This window comes from Chanos chanos, chromosome 5 (assembly GCF_902362185.1).
Source record: "Chanos chanos chromosome 5, fChaCha1.1, whole genome shotgun sequence".
NCBI lineage: Eukaryota > Metazoa > Chordata > Actinopteri > Gonorynchiformes > Chanidae > Chanos > Chanos chanos.
In genome coordinates, this window is record NC_044499.1 from 30,364,952 (window position 1) to 30,383,915 (window position 18,964).

The following is an 18,964-nucleotide window of genomic DNA, read 5'->3' on the forward strand; positions in this document are numbered from 1 at the left end:
TAAAACGGGCTCTAGTCTAAGCTTTCACACAATCTTCTAAATGACTCAAAAAAAAAAAATTGCAGAGTGACTTGGGCCCTGGGGGTGGTGGTTATGGGCCTGCGCCAGCAGCAATTTTTCCTTATGTCACAGCATTTCCAAATCAGCTCCATGCGTGATCGCTACGGAAACAGACACACACACGCTCACCAATCCGCTTCACCAACCGTTTCAAGAACTCTCCATTATTAATTTTAATACCCTTACAAAACCTCTCGGGCAAAATGTTTTCAGCTAAATGGAGGCATTAACAACGTAACTGGGTAAGCGACACGCCAAGGATATTGCTTGTTCAATTAAGAACGTCACAGAGCACTTATAGGTAATGAATTGTATGCCAGCTCTTACCCCACAGCAAATCTACCTTGACGTAAACACAGGCCTGATGAAAACAAATCAAGGCTTGAGCTTCGGGCCTCTAATTTAAGAAGCTGGTGGGCCACCCGGTAATGATGATTGCACTTCTAATGTGAGGTAAAGTGGCGCTGAAGAGATAGCAGACAAAAACAGCCCAGCTTTGGCTGCAGACGCTTCTCTCAGAGTGAGACACCACATCACCAGAGAATACGGCTGTTCCTCTGGGATTTATATTTATAACCTTAACCAGAGAGATACACAACACAGCACAGCCTATGAGCTAACGAGCTGGGTGTGGTGTACACAGACACACACTCACACACACACATACACACACACACACAGAGCTCACAAAGAGGTACACTGTGTATACAGGACCTCATAATAACTTTAATATCCCAAAATAGGCTCAGTTGAGCCTTTCTCTTAGAGTGTGTGTGTGCGTGCGTGAGCGTGTGTGTATGTTTTTCTTTATATGAACTCTAAATAGACAAAGGAGGACACTTTGGTCATTGTTTTAAGTGAGCATGCACCAGTTTAAGAGAATAGATCTGAGGAAAACAGCTTTTTACTCTGAATTTTTCACATCCTTGTTGATCTTCATTCTAGGTTTTAGATTTTAAGTAATGAATGGCCACAGAAGTAATCAGTTTACATGATAACGACAAGGCATCCATACATGTGACCTTATTAGGAATAATGCAGCTCTGTATCAGTGGCTCTGGGATTTTATGACTTTTTTTTTTTTTGGAGGCTCATTTGAAAAGTTGCGAGGGTCTCTACAAGCTGCAGGCTATGATAATAAAAAAAAAAAACTCTAATAAAAAAAACCCATCACATTCATGCACTGTGATGGGCTAAATGATGTTTCTCGGCTAATACTGGGTTCCTCTGATCTAGTTCTGCTGATTTTTCATAATGTTCAAACACAGTAGTCTACAGCTGAAGAGTGTAAAATCACGTATTTCCCAGGTAAAATAAATAAATAAGTAAAAATAACAATACGACTTGATTGTAAAAACCAACCACACTCAGGACCTTCGATACTCTTAGAAACCATACAATTGAGTGTACTCTCATTCATTTTCACAATAGACTCAGTTTCTGATTCACTGATAAAAATAAAAGGTAATCCATCCATCCATTTTACCTCATCTTTGTTTTCTGTCTGGCAAAAGTGATCAGACACGCATCTGTAATGAGCAAGCGCACTCCAACTGGCTCACCCTGTGTGGGTCTGGCACAGGGAGCTTGTTGGGTGGAGAGGTTGAGGGGGGTGGCTAAGTTAGTTCAGTTGACTCCGGTCAGAGGATCAGGATAAGGGGATCAGTGTAAGTGGATGAGACTCTCAGGGGTGCTGGGAGAGAGTGTCAGGTTATGGGACTTGTTTTCTCTTCCTCTCTCCCTCTCCGTTGTGCCAAGAGTGTGATTGAGCCTGCTGAATTACAGCTAGAGCTGAAAACCGAAAAGGTACTCTTTGTTATTGAACCATAGGGAGACATCCTCAGGGCCGATCTTTGTGCCTTAGGTCATATGTTCATATGATACTAAATATGAGCTAAATATGTGTGTTATGTCCTGACCAAAGCACTGCTGAGACACAGGGTTGTTGATGTATTAAAATAGATAACAAATGAATTATAATAAATATTAAATTAACATCATATAGAGGGCACAGTAAGATATTTTTCAATGGTACATTCAGGGAAAAACAAATGAAGGCAGGTATTCAAAGTACCACCCTCATATTAACACAAAGTAAGACCATACAGTCATTTGTTTTTGCTTTTCTGTGACTTCATCAAACGTTCGTTTCACATTTTCCATCATTACCTACAGTGTAGAGACTCACACCAGCTGCCACTGAACTGTAACATTTACAGGACAGCCTTCTGGCCAATCATAACTATTGACAACAATCTTTTTTTGACTCTCCTCTTTGAGTGATATGTTGTGACTCCTGTCAATCAGTCTACCAAACATGTACACTGTCCTCCTGATGCTTTGGTCCCACCTCTCTGGAAGGTCAACCTGATCCTGTGAAATAAAGTATATAGCACTGGTTCTCAAGCCCAGTCCTGGAGCCCAGTCCTACCCCCACAGGACAGTAACTTTTTACTGCAACCCAGCACTACCACACCTAATTCCACCTCATCCACCGTTTACTTTGGTTCTTTGAACTAAATATGCTGTAGGTAGGATCTCCCTGAACTATGTTGTCTAATGAAACTCAGTACTGCAACACAGATTCATGAAAACAGGTTGACTACAATGTGGCATTAGTGAATGATATTGAATGAGGAACTAGGTACAAAGTGATGGAAGAATGTCTAATTGGCGTCACACTGCCGTCCTGTTACGGCTAATGATCTTGTCGCAAAATGTCGCCTGAAAAACCCTTTCCCTATGAATATTTAATTGAAAAGATGGCAAAGTTCAAAGAAAAATGGCCAACGGTGATGGCAGACATCTCTCAGTCCAATTAATTTCCCAAAATACCCCTCATAAATCAAAGAGCAAGGGCTTCCTCTTCAAAGGACAAAAGATAGCGCTAATGTGAATGCATGCCCTTTTCTCGGCCTGTGGATATCCATTTCCTGTCATTGAAACTGTAAAAAATGAGTGCTCTCCAGGATTTTAAACACTTATAGACTATACACAAAAAACAATGCTGAAGTGAAAAAAGCAAAGCTGAAGTGTAAAAGTTTTCTTCAACCACAATTTAATTCTTTTAGCATTAGATTCGTGAAAGTGGTTCAGTTGTTGTTTCATGAAAAACTGTTCTTTAGTCTATATTTCTGCATTTCCTAAAGGCATTTTGTCTTCTGTCTTATCACAGATAACAAAGTACAGGCTAAACAAGGGAACTGCATGTCCAAACACCAGTATCATAGCAGTCACGACAATATAAACTGTCACTGTATAAAGAATTCACCAGTAGCCTAAAGTTCCAATTGTTCAAACTCTGTGATAACACATAATTGGCCATCTTTAATTAGGTAATTAAGGCATATTATGCAAATACAGAATGATTAGACAAAACTCCAACAAAAATATCCCTCAATAAATTTTTCTCCCACCCAGGGATCTGTGAATATACTAGTCAGAATAGAATAAAATTCATAACTTTTTTTTTTCTTCCTCTCCTCCTGGTTTCCTTTTCCCTAAGAGGTTTTAAATAATTTGAGATGCAGAGCTAATTTAGGCACCAGCTGTCTTAGTGTTCCACAGCAGAATGGAGTTTTACATTGATCATCATGAAAAGCAGATTCACATGACACGTTAATAAAGCATAAGGTCTCTGACAATGTCGTGAAGACTTTGCATTATTCAAATAAGCATTCTTTCATTTCAAACAGTTTCCATTCTGCTCATTCCCAACAACAAAATGAATAAAAGTATGCCATGAACTTGGTGGTGGTCACTTCGGTCAAGGTTTTGTTATGCCCACCATTGCCCGGGCATCTGTGGTGACGAAGAGCTGTAATTCTATAATAGTCTCTGGTTTAATTTAGAAAACTGTGGAATATTGTGAACACTTGGTTCAGAATAGCATGGGTCATTGGGTTTAATTAGCAAATCACATATCACAGAATGAAAGATGCTCTGCATTCACTATTAAAACAGTCATATTTCAGTACCTGCTGAGCAGATTCTGAAAAATGAATGCCAGATGCAGACAAGTAAAGGAAAAGAAAAGCTGCTAAAGGGCTGATAGGATGGATGAATGGATAGAAGGATGAAATTATGGATGGATGGATGGATGAAATTATGGAAGGCAGTATACTATAGACAGAAAAGAAAAGCCATTATTTCTCATTGTTTTATCACAATGTCCATAGCTCTCACAGTGGCGCTGTCCCATTTACCTAAATAACTGTACTCCCAACACCAGCGTAGGTTAGGGGGGAGAGTGGTCCCATTCACATGTTTTTGCCACTCATAATACCATCAAACACAATTTGATTCGCTTGCTTTACCTGACATGAGATTAAACCCCGAGGCAAACCATTTCAAAGACAGACAGAGGGCTCCATAAAACATTCAGTCATTCAAATTTGTACCAACACCACAGTTCACTCAGATAAATGGCCTAATTAAAGTCACATACAACACAGTTCATTACAGGCTAAATGATCTTGTTGCTATCTGACAGTACATCAAACAGCACACAGCTGTGGCTCCGCCCACAGCATTAAGGATCAATGAAGGAGTGTAATATGTAAATGAGCTGCTAAAAATAGAAGGACAGCGTGTGGGAGAGTGTACTTAATTACAGACCATTTGATCTGTAAAGACCCCCCCCCCTCCCCCCCTCAATCTGTCGGACATGAAATTAGGCAAAACCATTCTTGACTGGAATAAAACAAAGAACTGGTAATCTGTCTGAAACACAATTTGGCTACAATTTACATGATTGCTGAATTTGAGTATTTCAATTCACAGCATCATAACGTCATCATAAAACTTTCATAAATCGACATAGAGGATTATGACTGTCTGTGACCTCTATAAATTACTGTAGCAATGACTGGTTAGCACTTAAACAGAGACCGTCAGATTAACAGAAAACAAAGAGCTGCTTAAATCCTCCTCGTTCACAGCGTCACAACAAATACAGTAGATACCACATAACGTGGTTGTGTTTGTTTAGCATTTGTGATCTCCCATTACCACAGTAATGCATCCTGGCATGTATAAACAGAAACATGACATAGTGACTTCAACACACTTGTTTAGGTAGAATGTGCCACTGGTATTTTAAAAGCTCACCCATTATCAAAGATTGCATGCGCTGAGTGACTTAGTTAAAGAGTTAAGAGCAGGAAAGCAGAGAACTACACCCACATGTCTTGTTTGATCTGAGATGGCCTGCTACATGACTGAAACTTGGTTACTGACAATAAATATAACTTATCAAAACAAAGATGGCCATTTAGGAGTTTAATCAACCCTTCTCCCCTGGCTTCATTCATAAAATAACTGTGAATTAACTGTTCCTATAAAGATAGAGTGAGAGGATTTGCTGTGCGTAAGCTGACCTCCTTCTTAATGGTGAGCCGCTAATGGAACTGCTTGTGTGTGTGTGTGTGTGTGTGTGTGTGTGTGTGTGTGCGTGTTGTATGTTCGCCTTTATCCTCATGTCAGATTTCGTACAGACAGACACCACCTAACCTACACAGGCTCATCAAAACATCATGCACTTACAAGCTATTTTTCAGCCCACTAGCACCCAGCTGTTTATAGTAAACATGTTCAAGAAACTTCTTCTTCAACCATATCATTCATAAACATATCATCATGTGTGTTGTATTTAATTTCAATAGCACACTGTTTATGACAAGAAAAAAGCCAGGTCAGAGCCTGGCTGAGTGCACAGAATGGATCGACATCAACTCTAGCCATGGCAGCATCATTTACCACCAGAAATTCACTGACACGTTTTATGAGAGGTGTCTTCCCACGCATATTCATGATACATAAAACACCCAGCCATCCAAATGAAGCCATGGGATCTTGAGGCTAAACAGAGAACTGAGAACTGAAGTCCCTCCAGACAGATGAAGGTCAGATCCTGAACAGGCTCTGGAGGCCAGGTATTGTTTCCCAAAGGCACATCTTTTTCCATCTGCTGGGAAAATAACTGTCATTGATCAACAAATTGGGCACTGGATGATTTTTTTTTTTTCCATCAGACGACACCACAAGTCACTGAGAGAAAAATGAACCTCATTTTACAGCTGGTGGGGGGAACACAACTGATTTGTGAAGAAATTCTGAAATTCAAGGGAGTGAGACCTTGAACTTGAGACCAAAGCTTTTATTGATTTGATTGGAACATGAGCATTCTTCTGGGAGGTTCCATGGTTGCCATGGCTTCCTCTACCATCTGAATACTTCTCATTTATTTAATTCAAAACAGAATCAGCACTTGGTTTTCTGTGCACATGCGGGGACCAGATACGAGTTGTGTTAGCTAAATAGCAAGAGACAGAGAGAAAGACAGAGAAAAAGAAAAAAGAACATCAAGAAAGAAAGGGATTTTCAACCTCCATCTCAGTAAAAAGATAGAGATGACAGAGAGAGAAAGGTGGCCTGTTTACAATGCTAATCATGTGAACATACTGGGTAAAGAGTGGGAGATGGTTCCTCCTCTAGCCACTGAAGCCCAGACAATCACACACAAGAGGCTTCCCCCCTTTAAAAAAAAAAAAAGACACACTCTGCCTGTTGCTTAGCAACAAGCATCTAATCCATATACTACATAGGAGCATGACACTGCGTTTTCTGTGGGCGAGTTGAGATGGGCTGCCAAGTGATACAGTGGTTTCTGCTTGATGGTCATGCTGCAGAAGAACAGACAGGTCCTTCTCTCATGACAGTGTGTTTTTTCCTTCTCTTTTCTTTTTCTTTCTTTCTTTCTTTTTTTTTTTGATTCATTGATATCAAATTGAGTGGTGAGTGAAACTTGAACGAAAAGAGCTATGAGAACAGATTTTCTCTGAGATATAGTCGACATCTACCCCACCCTGGTCGAAGTCAGAATTACTTTTTTTTAATTTAAACTGATATCGCTATATATTCAGTGATAAGTGGAGAGACCATCAGAAAATGTAAAGGCACCGGACACACAGGATTAGTCATAACAGGTACTGCTAATAACAACCTGTTTCCTGGATGCTTGTCTTCCTTTAAGTTTAGCAGACCCTGATGCAGAATGGTTTTGGGTGATTCACTAAATGCCTTCTCTTTCAGGCATTGTGTATTCTTGCGTGCATGCAGGCATGTGTGTCTGCAAAGCACCCATTAGTGAATGACAGGCCTGAATAATATGAAACAGAGGTGTGACAGAATTTTACAGTAAGAGCAATTAACGTGCATAGTGTCATGTGGTATGGAGATCGAAAGCAGTCCGCTTGCATAGAAATTACATACATCAGTGAAAACAGGAATTAAAAAGTTACTTCAGTGCAGTTAATCACATTGACCTTGGTCATAATCATTTACCGCACAAATAAATAAATAAAATTGGTCAAATGAAGTGTAATACTGAGACAAAACATACTTTTGAATGTTTTTCACTGGAAAGAATTTGGAGGCTTTTCGCTGCTATATTCATTCAAAATTTTACAAAAGCAAGAGTATAATGAGTCATTGTATGAATACATTAAAAATAATGAGATAACTCAGGCTAACACTTTATTAAAAAAAAAACAACTATCTATATCAAGCTTCTTTTTTGTAGCCTATTGACCACATTAACATTTCTTTTCATTTTTGAGGATGAAATTCAACTTAACTTAATTTGAATCTCCATTATATGTGTTTTTCTGAGGAATGCCAGAGTTTCGGTGCTAGAAGATTAAAACCGCAGGACTGAGTTATCAGATGTTATGAGATGCGAAAAAAAAAAATCAAGTTTATTTAACATCCTAATATCTTCTGCAAATCTTGTGTTTGTGAGGAGTCATCTCATTCACATGACCAATACTCCTCCCCTTTTTGGTGGCACATCTTCTGCTGCTGCTTAACTCTATATACTCGGTCTCGACAGTTTCTTCAGTATGATTTGTTTTAGTAGTTTCTTGTTGTTTGACTGTTTTAAATGGCTTGTTGTACCTCGTTGCCTCTTTTCGTCCCAAATAATTACGTCAACACGCACCATAGACTTGTGTGTTGGTAATGCTGGAGTACGGTTATCAACTCTATGCTTCTCCCCAATCTTTAAATCTCGGCCGTTCTCATATGTCCTTGGCGGTGTGTTAATCGTGGAAATTCATGTCACGATGATGATGAAAATACAATACATCGTGCTGCCCTAATATAGCCCTAAGTACAAGCATAAGAACATAAAACGAAGACATCTATTCATGTGCTTTTCCACAGGTATACCCTGCATGTACAGCATACGGTATGTCAACAAGGCGTTCTAACAACAAAATGTACATGTTTTAAAAATATGTGTGTCTTGTACAGGTAAATAGTCATAGCAATTGCAAAGAGTATTTAATAATTTCACTCTGAAAATATGAATGCCGCAAGAAAAAACTAAAGAAGGAAAAGACATTGTAAGCAACAGTGCTGCTATTATTTGGCAGTGCTGTGCAAATTAAGTGCATGATGAATTCAGATGGCAATAAGACTACGGTTAGCAATTCCCTTGCCCTGCACCAGCTGGAATCCCAGTGTGGTTAAGAATGGAATTATCATGGAATTACTAATGTAGTTACATACCATTTAACAATGAAAGATTAGCGAATATAACTTCCTCTCTCTTTCCTCCAATTAGTCAGAAAAGCGTTGTCAAATGAGACCGGTCAAAATTCTTCACTGCCAGAACATGATGTAATATCTTAATAGATAATGAAATATGTCTTTTGTTAATATGAAAGAGACACACTGCACAGAGCTTTAAGAGATAGTCTGAGAGGTCAGGAAATGTTCTCATCATAGCAGTACTGACACCAAACCATCACCATTTTAACGCACTACTACCTATGAATACCATCCTCTTAATGTATACTCAACACATCTACAGTCAATTACAGAGCAACACTAACGTACAGCAGGTACCATAAGCATTACTATCAAGGCCATGAGGACTTCATTCTGCATCAGCCTCAGCTACCAATAATCCTACACCTCCAAGTGTCACACACAAGCCTCTCACAAGCCACTGTTGCATCACGCACTGTGAATTTCAGAATGAACACTGGACTTTGAACTTGCTTACAATAAAGAAGTTACTTCCATTCCAAGGTTACTTCCATTACTCTGCCACCCCCATTTTACTCATGTATTCAGCGCATCCTCCCGGACAAGCCCATTTGTGCCTCAGTGGTTAGCACAGTTGCCTCACATCAAGAAGGCCCTGGGTTTGAACCCTGGCTGTCCTAGGTCTTTTCTGTGTGGAGTTTGCATGTTCTCCCCATGTTCGTGTGGGTTTTCTCGCAAAGACATGTATGCTATGATTAATACTCCTGTCAATGACCTTGACCGAGGAAAAAAGACGTGGAGTTGGTCCCTGGGCACCTGTGGCGGCCTACTGCATTTCACTGCTCACTGCTCTAGTGTGTGTGTGTGTGACTAATAAAGTACTTCTTCTACCTCTTCTTCTTCATAATCAAAGTGAATGTCCACAAAGCACTGGGCCAGCCCTGCTACACTGTCAGTTCACTGTTCAGTCTCCCTCAAGTGAGCTGGAGGAAAAACAATGGGACACTTTGATTCTGTCAACTCTGCAGAAATGCTTTTTTTGGGTTACTAACCATTTTGGTTTCACCCAGTAAATGAGACTTTTTTTTATCAGAAAAAGGTTATACTTTAACCAATGAGTACAAAACATTCAAGTCTGAAAAATGACTGAGAGAAAAATAACAGTAATAGTAATATTAGTCTACTATTATGCTGTAAATTTTAGTTTTTCATAAAGGAAAAAATGTATGGGCTATTATAAGAAGCTAAATTATATAAATGTTCCTTTTGTGACTCCAAAAAAAAGGACTGTACACTCTGCCTACCTTAATCTGGTCTCATATCTATAGTAAGAGTCAATGCAGTGGTCAGGGCAAACATACATGATAAATAAATTGTGGCAGCGCTGCATCTGGGTTTGATACATATTAGGCTACGCAGGCGTCACTCTATTCCGTTTCCATCTATTGTGGCAAGGGTAAAAAAATAAATAAATAAATAATAGTGAAATGAGCTACCAAAGTGTACCAAAGGGTAGCAGTTGATCCACACAGTTCTGTTTAAACCAACAAAACATCTAAAATATGAAAGAGACAGCACATTTTTTCAGTAGACCTGACCTCTCCAAAAGCCTTCAACAGATGGTAAGAATGTTTGTTGGGAAAGTATCGGCACTCAACAGGTAAAGGGGGACAAGACTTTGAGTTGTCACACCTCTGTAGATGAAAAACTATGCAGCAGGATCTGCAGTTAGCCCATTTAAGGCACAAATTGTTATTTAAAAAATAAATCTGCAGGCAAAGTAAACACATTGCTTTGTAATTATCATCACCACATTACTACTCCGGTTTTTTTTTGTTTGTTTGTTCGGAGGAGGAGGAGGGCAAACAAGATTCTTTTTGAATGCCCACCGTTACTTGCACTTATATACAAGTTCTGCGATAGCTTATTTTACATCGAACTGATATTTCGGATTCGCTCAAAAGCACGTTTAGCAGTTTAAGTTGATCCTACGGCAGGGGTACTCTTATACACTATGTTCTGAAGTAGCCTATATTGTTTCAGTGGTTCAAACCCATCTAGTGTCCACCGCATGCCTAACGAGAAGGCATTTAGCCCCTGGAATGGGATGTGGCCTTTGAGCAATGTCTCGCAGATTTCAGAGAACAATGTTTGACAGCGCTTTAATGAAGGCAACAGCTGACTGAAGGGGCGTGTGGCCGCTGCTATAGCTGGGCGAACCTATTCCTGACTGCTGGCTAGCTGTCAAATGCAGGAACGGAGACGCGACGCTTCTCAACATCTCTGCTATTCTGCACTAGCCTCTCTCCCTCTCTTTCCCTCGAGCTGTAATTACAGCTAGCGTATTCATCTGATAGCGTATTTATCTCACAGCAAAGCCTATTTCGAAATCGCACCTGAAGTGAGGGGAATTAACTCAACAAGGATGCATTAGTGTGGTCAAAAGCACTGAGTGACAAAACGGACAAAATTATTTTAGAGGAATGATTTACCCAACACTTGCGGTCAGTGATGAAACACTGAAAGGGGGTCATGTAACGATAAAGCGGTAAATAGTGAATGCGTTTGTCCTAAATTCACTGTGTACCATAAACTCATTGAGAAGACAACTGAATCTCTCTGTGACTTCTCTGAGGTGACTGAAGGCACGGTTAAACTTAAAGTGTACACTGACAGCGTCCGCTACATAATATTTCTTTCCACACGTGAAATCAGAAATAGTAAGATTAATATATACCCTGTGCGCTGAAACAGGAAAATTCAGATGAGTACGGTCACTGGCGGTTACGGTGGCTTGACTCGGGCCTATCGCGGGGGAAACGGTTCATAATTTTAATATACATAATATCCCAAAGACAATGAGTGACTCCGAAAAATTCTCCCCACCCTCAAAGAAAAACCAAGGTATGAAGAATTTAAACAGGCTACTGTTGCTCGTCATGGGTTAAGACGTATAATCATTTAGCAATTTTATTTTCAAAAAGTACAATGCCAACAGGTGTGAAAGTTGAGGGCCAAATGTTGCGTAGAGCTTTTGATTAAACAGTTTTTGTCGATAAGGATGTTGCAGTTTATTAAAATAAACATAATTTCACAAAGAGCACAACCAAGGGGTACTCTAAACGGGCATAATACTGTCTAAATGTAACGACTTGTGACTGTTCTCTCAATTACATAAGAGAAAACACGGCAGTTTGTGCAGTTTTTAAAGAGCTATGAAAGAGGCAGAGGAGAAAGCGTTAGTTACCTTGTTTTTGATTTTGCAGTGGCAGCACACTGTCCACAAATATTTAAGAGTTCTCCACAGAAGAATGATGAAGAGACCTCCAAAGAAAGTGACCATAGACGAGGCGAGGAAAGCCCACCACATGCGCTGGTCATTGCTGTCACAGGGCACATCTGGTGAGTACGGGATTATCACACTCATCTTTCGGACAGAGGACGGACCCGCTTTTAAATTATCATTGATAAAATTTGTCATTATACTTCTGTCAATGCCAACGGTGTGGTTGCCATTTTCAGTTGGTAACATGAAGAGTCTTTTGGGAGACACTGCCAGCGCCCCCTAACCGATTTTCAGCCATGTTGCTTCGTCCTCCACCCTTTCCTCGGTGCGTTTCAGACAATTTCCCCGTGTCCCTTTGTATAAATCAGTAGCACCCTGTGCAACCTGTGACGCACATAAGAGTTTGACTTGAAATCCTCTTGCCCCTCCTCGAAACGCATGTGAAGTCCTGACAAAGCTGTATCGAATGTTTTCGGCACTGAATTTTAAGTCATATCATAAATTTTTTCAATTTATACATATTACACAGTGTTTGTATCACCCTTTCAGGTGATTCCGTGAAAGTCTAATTTTACAAAAATGAAAGATAAGTGCCTGCAGACCTAAAATTTCTTCCTCCTGGTAGCAATCGCTGTATCCGTTGCCCGTTATCAAACTCCACCTTGTCAAGACACCTCAACGCTCTCACACGGAGTGATTCTCTTCTGACATCTTCCGTCTCTCAGTGTTGGGTTGTACGCTCCGAATTCAAATATTCGCGTACTTTTTATTCACAGACAAGACGCGACAAGTGGATAACTGTTCTTTCATAGCGCAGTTTGGACCGCCATAGGTCAGTTGTCACAGACTGTCAGTTGCGCTCGAAAGATAGCAAGGGAGATTTACAGGTAGGAGGGCGGAGTCTATAGGCTGTAACGAAAACATAAAACCGATTGTAATCTTGGTGATCTGAGAGAGCTGTCCTCAAAAGGATAAAATTGTTAAAATTGCTGCTATAATCGCTAGATCAGAATGTTACAATACATGTAAAAGCGTAAATTATTTGTGAATTGGAGAAAATCTGCATTGTAGTCTAAATAGTTTTGACAGTCACTACATTTTAAACCATTAACGTGAGGCTCGTGGGGTGAAATCGCAGACTCCAGCAAAGAATACTGGGTTAAAAAGAAAAATCAAAAATAAATAAATAAATAAATAAATAAATAAAACGGGTTAACCAACAGGAAACCGGACTTCTGCCGAGGACCTGTTGAGTAAATCTAATACAGAAGATCAGTGGGACGAAGAAAGAATATGTAATTTCAGTGTATTTATGCGTTTTTTGTTTGTTTGTTTGTTTGCTTGCTTGCCTGTTTTTAGAAGTCAAAAAAGAGTTTTCGTTGCTTTCGTTGCCGCAAAATTTGTGCGAGGACGTGAAAAATAAACGGACTAAGAGAAGTTTAATGGACCGTCAGTTTTGTTACAAAAGTAATAACCCGAATAAATTAAACGATAAATGAAAAGATGTCTTTTCATATAGAAAAAAATCTCCATTTGGAAAAGTAGCCTGTTTTACGTTTGGCGTAAAGTTTTGTATTCCCAAATCATGTTGAACACAACACAACACAGAACAACACAACACAAATGATTGTTTGAAACGTTATGAGATATTAGATAATTACTATCAATAGAATACAGCGACCTGACTTTTTACACTGATATATATTTAGTTATATGAGTTAAATCATGAGTTATATAGACTATTGCTCACGTTTTGTTCATTTACGTCACAATGAAGAATTAGCAGCCCCTAGTGGACAATGATAGTGTTGTCCGGCAAGGGTTGAAATATTTTAAAACGATTGTACTGTATTGCACTGTCTGCGTGGCGATATTTTAACCGCGAAAATTGTACTGTAGCTTAACAAGATATTTATCGGGGAAAAATTGTCCAATTTAGCGACACCCTTCACAAGCCATAAAAGCCTTTACATCACCACTTTGATGATGCTGTCGTTGAAAAGTTTATGGGTTATTTTTCACTTTTTCCTCAATGTCACTGGCATTTTATTTTTCTGTGAAACATGGATATGTAACATGGTTCTTGAGGAGGACTGTTTCAATAAATATTTAGTCCATGTAGAGAGAGAGTCGTGTAAACTCCATTCACTCCAATGGACCTTTTTTAGCAATGGCGGATCGTGGAGCCTCGCTGTAGTTCCTGGAAATTAGCAGCAAGCACTAACAGCGCGAGTTGCAGCACAATACATCGTTTCTGATGTGCTTTTAAAGGGTAAAACGTTTGAAGAATCAGATTGGATATTATCAAATCAAATTACCATTTGCATTAAAGCATGTTAGTGGATTATCCCTCTCTAAATTACTAGATTTACGGAATGTTAATGTTGCCTCCTTGAAGAAAAGACCCAGACGTTCTCTCTTTTGGCAACTTTATTGCTCCAGTTCGGCGTTTTTCTTTTAATACACGAAACTTCTCTCACACATTCACTACACTTTTTCTGCACAGGTACGCTTCTTCTCGCACAAACTGATAACGACTTTTTTTTTTTAACTAACTGAAAGTTACGTCGTTACTCAAGTTGTCTCGCCCGCAACATCACATAGCATCATCTTAATATCCAAAGACTGATGGAGCCAGCAAAACAACCTATGCACTGTCAAGAACATAAAAGAGAAAACAAAATAAAAGACTCTTGCATATTTTGAACTATAACAATTATTACAATCCCTATATAAATTCTAGATCGCAACACCCTCCCCCACTAAAAAAGAAATAAAATGTTGTCATACTTTTTTTTCCAATAACAATGGCTTTAACATAGCACGTTTCAGGGTATTGGAATATCTGAAAAGGTGAGTATACAGGTAAGTGTTTTATACAGTATCTTAGCATGTTACTTTACCATTTTTCTTTAGCTTTTCCTTTTCTGTTGTCCATAATCTCCATTGACACTCATACAGGACTAAATTCCCATCGTCCACTTGCATTGAGAGGGGAATCGTCCATAGGAATGTTGGTGGGCCCAACCAAACTTCCTGTGATATCAAGATAACTACCACATGCACCTCACATAATGTCTACACATTCTCTATGCCATGCGTTCAGTTTAACTGACATCCTAGATCGGTACACATTTTATCTAATGTTGCTTTTTACCATGTAAATCGTGATATCTATGCTCAATTAGTAACTTTGTGCTTACTCTCATTTAGATAAATGATCTGAATCTTTCAACTGTAATCTTACTATATCACCATGAACTGAGTTATATTCAACATGAACTTCATTGACAACTGTATCTTGTAAGTCAACTTTTTATCACCGTATCATCATCTTTTCTATCTATTATGTATTGGGACTGAAAGGATACAAGAGTGAAGATCTGCTGGCAGGGTCACAGCTGGTCACTGGAGATCTCCCCAGAGTTGCTTCTCCTCTACCCACACTGCAGGTGCCCACTAGCCTAATTGGTCGTAAGTGTATATGCGTGTAGGTCATCTGACTCTTGCTGGTCTCTCCTTCTGTATTGCAGGTCCCATCTGCTCATCTTCAGATCCTGATGCCGCTGAATGCTATTCATCTGAGGCTTCTGTGTCCTGTCCTTTATTTTCCTGTTCCTCTTCAGGGTGCTCATCGATGGATGCAGTCTCAGACTCCTTCCACAGTGTTTCTGTCCTAGGATGGAATACTGCGGCTTCTGGATTTAAGTAGGGTTCTATTCCTCTCTCTGTCAACTGCAAACTGTACTCTTCCTCACTAGAGCTTTCTGCTTCTGTCAGGTAGGTATCCTGTTGTAGTTTGTTGTTAAGAGTTTTCTCTCTCTTATTCTTGCTCTCTTTTCCTTTCTGAGGTGTGTTGGCAATCCTTGGTTTGTCAGTCAGGTAGGGACAAGGTAAGAGTAGATTCCAGTGTAACACTTGTGTCCTTCCTTTTCTCACCAGAGGTTCGACCACATATACTGGGCTGTCAGGGCCTCTTCCTTCTTTCACAACATATGTCTGGTCCTCCCAATAGCTACGCAGCTTTCCCGGCCCCACTCTAGGTATGAGGTTCCTCACCAGGACACGATCGCCAGGCTTGAGAACAGAGCTCCATACACGCTGGTTAAAGGTTTTCTGTCCTTTCGCTGTTTCCTTTTTCATGATTTTCATTGCTACTGAGTAGGCTTCTTAAATAGTTTCTCTCCATTTTTCTGCGTATCCAGCCAGTGATTGTCTTTCTCTTGCCTCTTTCTGTGGAAGCATCAGGTCAATTGGCAAGGTTGGCTCCCATTCAAACAGGAGAAAAAAACAGAGAAAAGCCTGTTGACTTGTGCACAGCTGAGTTGTCGGCATGGACCTCTTTATCAAGGTGTTCCTTCCAGCTTGACTTTTGTGACTCATTGAGCATACGGAGCAGAAGCGACTGCTCTAAGACTACACAGGAAGCCGAGCTTCCTCTAAAGTGTTACGAAAAAAGTTTGTCAATTAAATATGTAATATTGTATTTACATTACTTAACTCTCTTATTACAAATCAGTATTTTGAGCTAGAAAGTGTTCAACTTCATGGCTAGTTCATTCAGCAGTAATTTCTCGCAGGTCGTCATAATCTAACGTGATTTGTTTCCCCCATAGAAACCCGCGGAAGCACGACCCATTTAAACCCACTGACGCTGTGCGTCTCTTAGTTTCAGTGGCACTTCACAATATGCTTTGTTTTCAGTGCAACAAAGCTAGACATTTATTGGACAATATGCTTTTAAAACATCATTTCCGGACGCACGGCTTCCATGGGAGTCAATGAGACTGTTGAGAGCGATTTTTGCTTTGAAAAAAATTTCTGCATGTTTATTGGATAGTAGGCTTGATTTTGTGCCACCCGAACACCGGGCTGCTGTATATGATGATTGGAGGAACTCTTTTAAACATCATGGCAAAGAACATGACTAACAGCGTTTTAAAATAGTACACCGACATCGGAGGAATTAATGCTCGATCTATACGGAGTGATGGCTGTGAAGTCGTGAGACATAAGCTTCCGCTCATTTTCTCTGTTATTTGCTATACCGTTTCTATTTGTTGTACTGTAAATAAAATTGTAGATATAGAGTTCTTGAGTTTGTCACTTGCTATTGTTCCACTGTGGTAAAGGTTGATTTTAAGCCAGGTCACAGAGGATCTAGCCAGCTAGCTAGCTAGCAGGTGCAAAATGGCAGATGTTGCTAATGTTGTCGACCTGATTTTGGCGAAATCCTTTGATAGTCTTCCTTACCAGGAGAGACTCAGAATTAAACGGGAGGGCAGATCAATGCCCAACATTAATTTAGTTCCAAAGTCAGGGAGCAAAGACCGATCATTTCACCTCTCCTGGTATGACAAAGTGAACTGGCTGACTGGAAGTGCTTTGACTCAGAGAATGTACTGTTGGCCATTGAGTGGAAACTAGTCAAGTCTCTGGAAAAGAATCTGACCGGTATGATAGGGTAATAGACGATTTCCTAGAAAAAGAAAGGAGGGCAGAATTCACATATTACATAACAACAAATGTAATAATTGACTAATTTTATGACGAAGGCCTAAACTGTGCTTCCCCTATTTCAAAGACCACCAGCCGCCACTGGTACGGAGCACACTCGATTGAAGCACACTCGATTGAAGATGGTATGGCGATGTGCGTGAGTGCTTGATTCCACTGTAGGTCTGTAACTTAGGGAAGAGATTATTTTCGAATTCTTTTCCTTGGTCGTGATGGATCTTTGATGGAAATCCAAAGCGCAAGATAAAATCATCAAACATCTTCCTCGCGGCCGTTTTACCAGATTTATTCCTGGTTGCGTATTCCTGGGCATACTTTGTGAAATGATCCACGACTACAAGGATATATTCTTCACCGGCTTGGCTCTTCTCAAGGTGAAGGTAGTCTATGGAAATCATTTCGAATGGGGCAGAAGGCTCAATACTCTGGATAGGTGTCCTGGTTAATAGGGATGGGAATCACGAGGGACCACCCGATACGATATTATCACGATACCTTGGTGCCGATTCGATTTGTATTGCGATTCTGTAAGTATCACAATTCTATAAATATCCTGATTCAATATTACAATTTTTTCCGCTTTTTGTTACAGTTTTAAAACCCTGACTCGTGTAAAAGAGTTGAGTCACACCTCTAAAGCTTTAAACCTTCAAAGCTTTATTAAAGAGCTCCACAAATGAACTGAACATGAGTAATTAAATGTAATCCTTGGAACATTTTTTCCCCTCAAAAACCAAGGGGAGCATTTAAACTATACAAAATTACTTCAACAGTATAAAATTTAACTTAAAATTAGGAGTAAACAAAAAGCAATATTTGCTGCTGTCATGGCATTGGCAACATCAAGCTAGTGTTTAGGTATGGTTAAGTTTTTATGCAAAGAGCTGGTCTAGTTTGAAGGACATGGGAGGACATGCACCACTCCTCTGTAATGTAGTGCACCGTTACTGTCACATAGGACACAGTGGCCCTTAATGTCCATGCATCGCACATTAAAGCAAATCGATGAGCCTTACTCAGTGATTCCTTAACTTGTATCTTTACTTCGTTGTAGATTTTGGGTATTGCTGTGTCAGAAAAAAAGGGTCTTGATGGTATGATATACCTTGGCTCTAAAGTGTGAACCATATTATGAAACCCGGTATTTTCAACATCACTGTATGGCCTTAGCTCTTTACATATAAAATGGGCAATTGACGTTGTGATGCACTTAGCTTTATCTGAGCTGCTAGGAATTTTTGTGTGTCCAGCGTTTGTTGTTGGCTGCTAGCAACAGGTTTAGTTTTCTCCGCCACTATGTATAACTAAGGATGGTGTCGAGTAATATGGGCCCGTATGTTTGTCGTATTACCGCAATACTTAACTTTAGCGTGACACAGTTTGCATACAGCATGGTTCATATCCAACTCCCCTTTACTACTTAAATGAAGAAAGCCAAAGTTCCTCCATACATTTGACTTGAAATGTGGAGGAGCAGCACGTATCTCCGGTCTGTCACCCGCCATAAATATTTCTACACAAAGTTAGCAAATAATTCGCTCCTACCAC

The 18,964-nt window shown here is 39.8% G+C and overlaps 1 protein-coding gene across 11 annotated transcripts in view; it reads right to left on the reverse strand.

Moving 5' to 3' along the window:
• The window catches only part of LOC115811073 (calcium-activated potassium channel subunit alpha-1), an 88,685-nt gene extending 75,949 nt beyond the window's left edge, over positions 1-12,736 (reverse strand). For all 11 annotated transcript variants that reach the window (XR_004025274.1, XM_030773102.1, XM_030773106.1 and 8 more), the window contains exon 1: positions 11,861-12,736. Coding sequence is in view for 10 of the 11 variants with exons in the window: in XM_030773102.1 (XP_030628962.1) it covers positions 11,861-12,145 (285 nt within the window). In the remaining variant the exon portion in view is untranslated. The remainder of the gene's footprint in view (positions 1-11,860) is intronic.
• Positions 12,737-18,964: the final 6,228 nt, after the last annotated feature.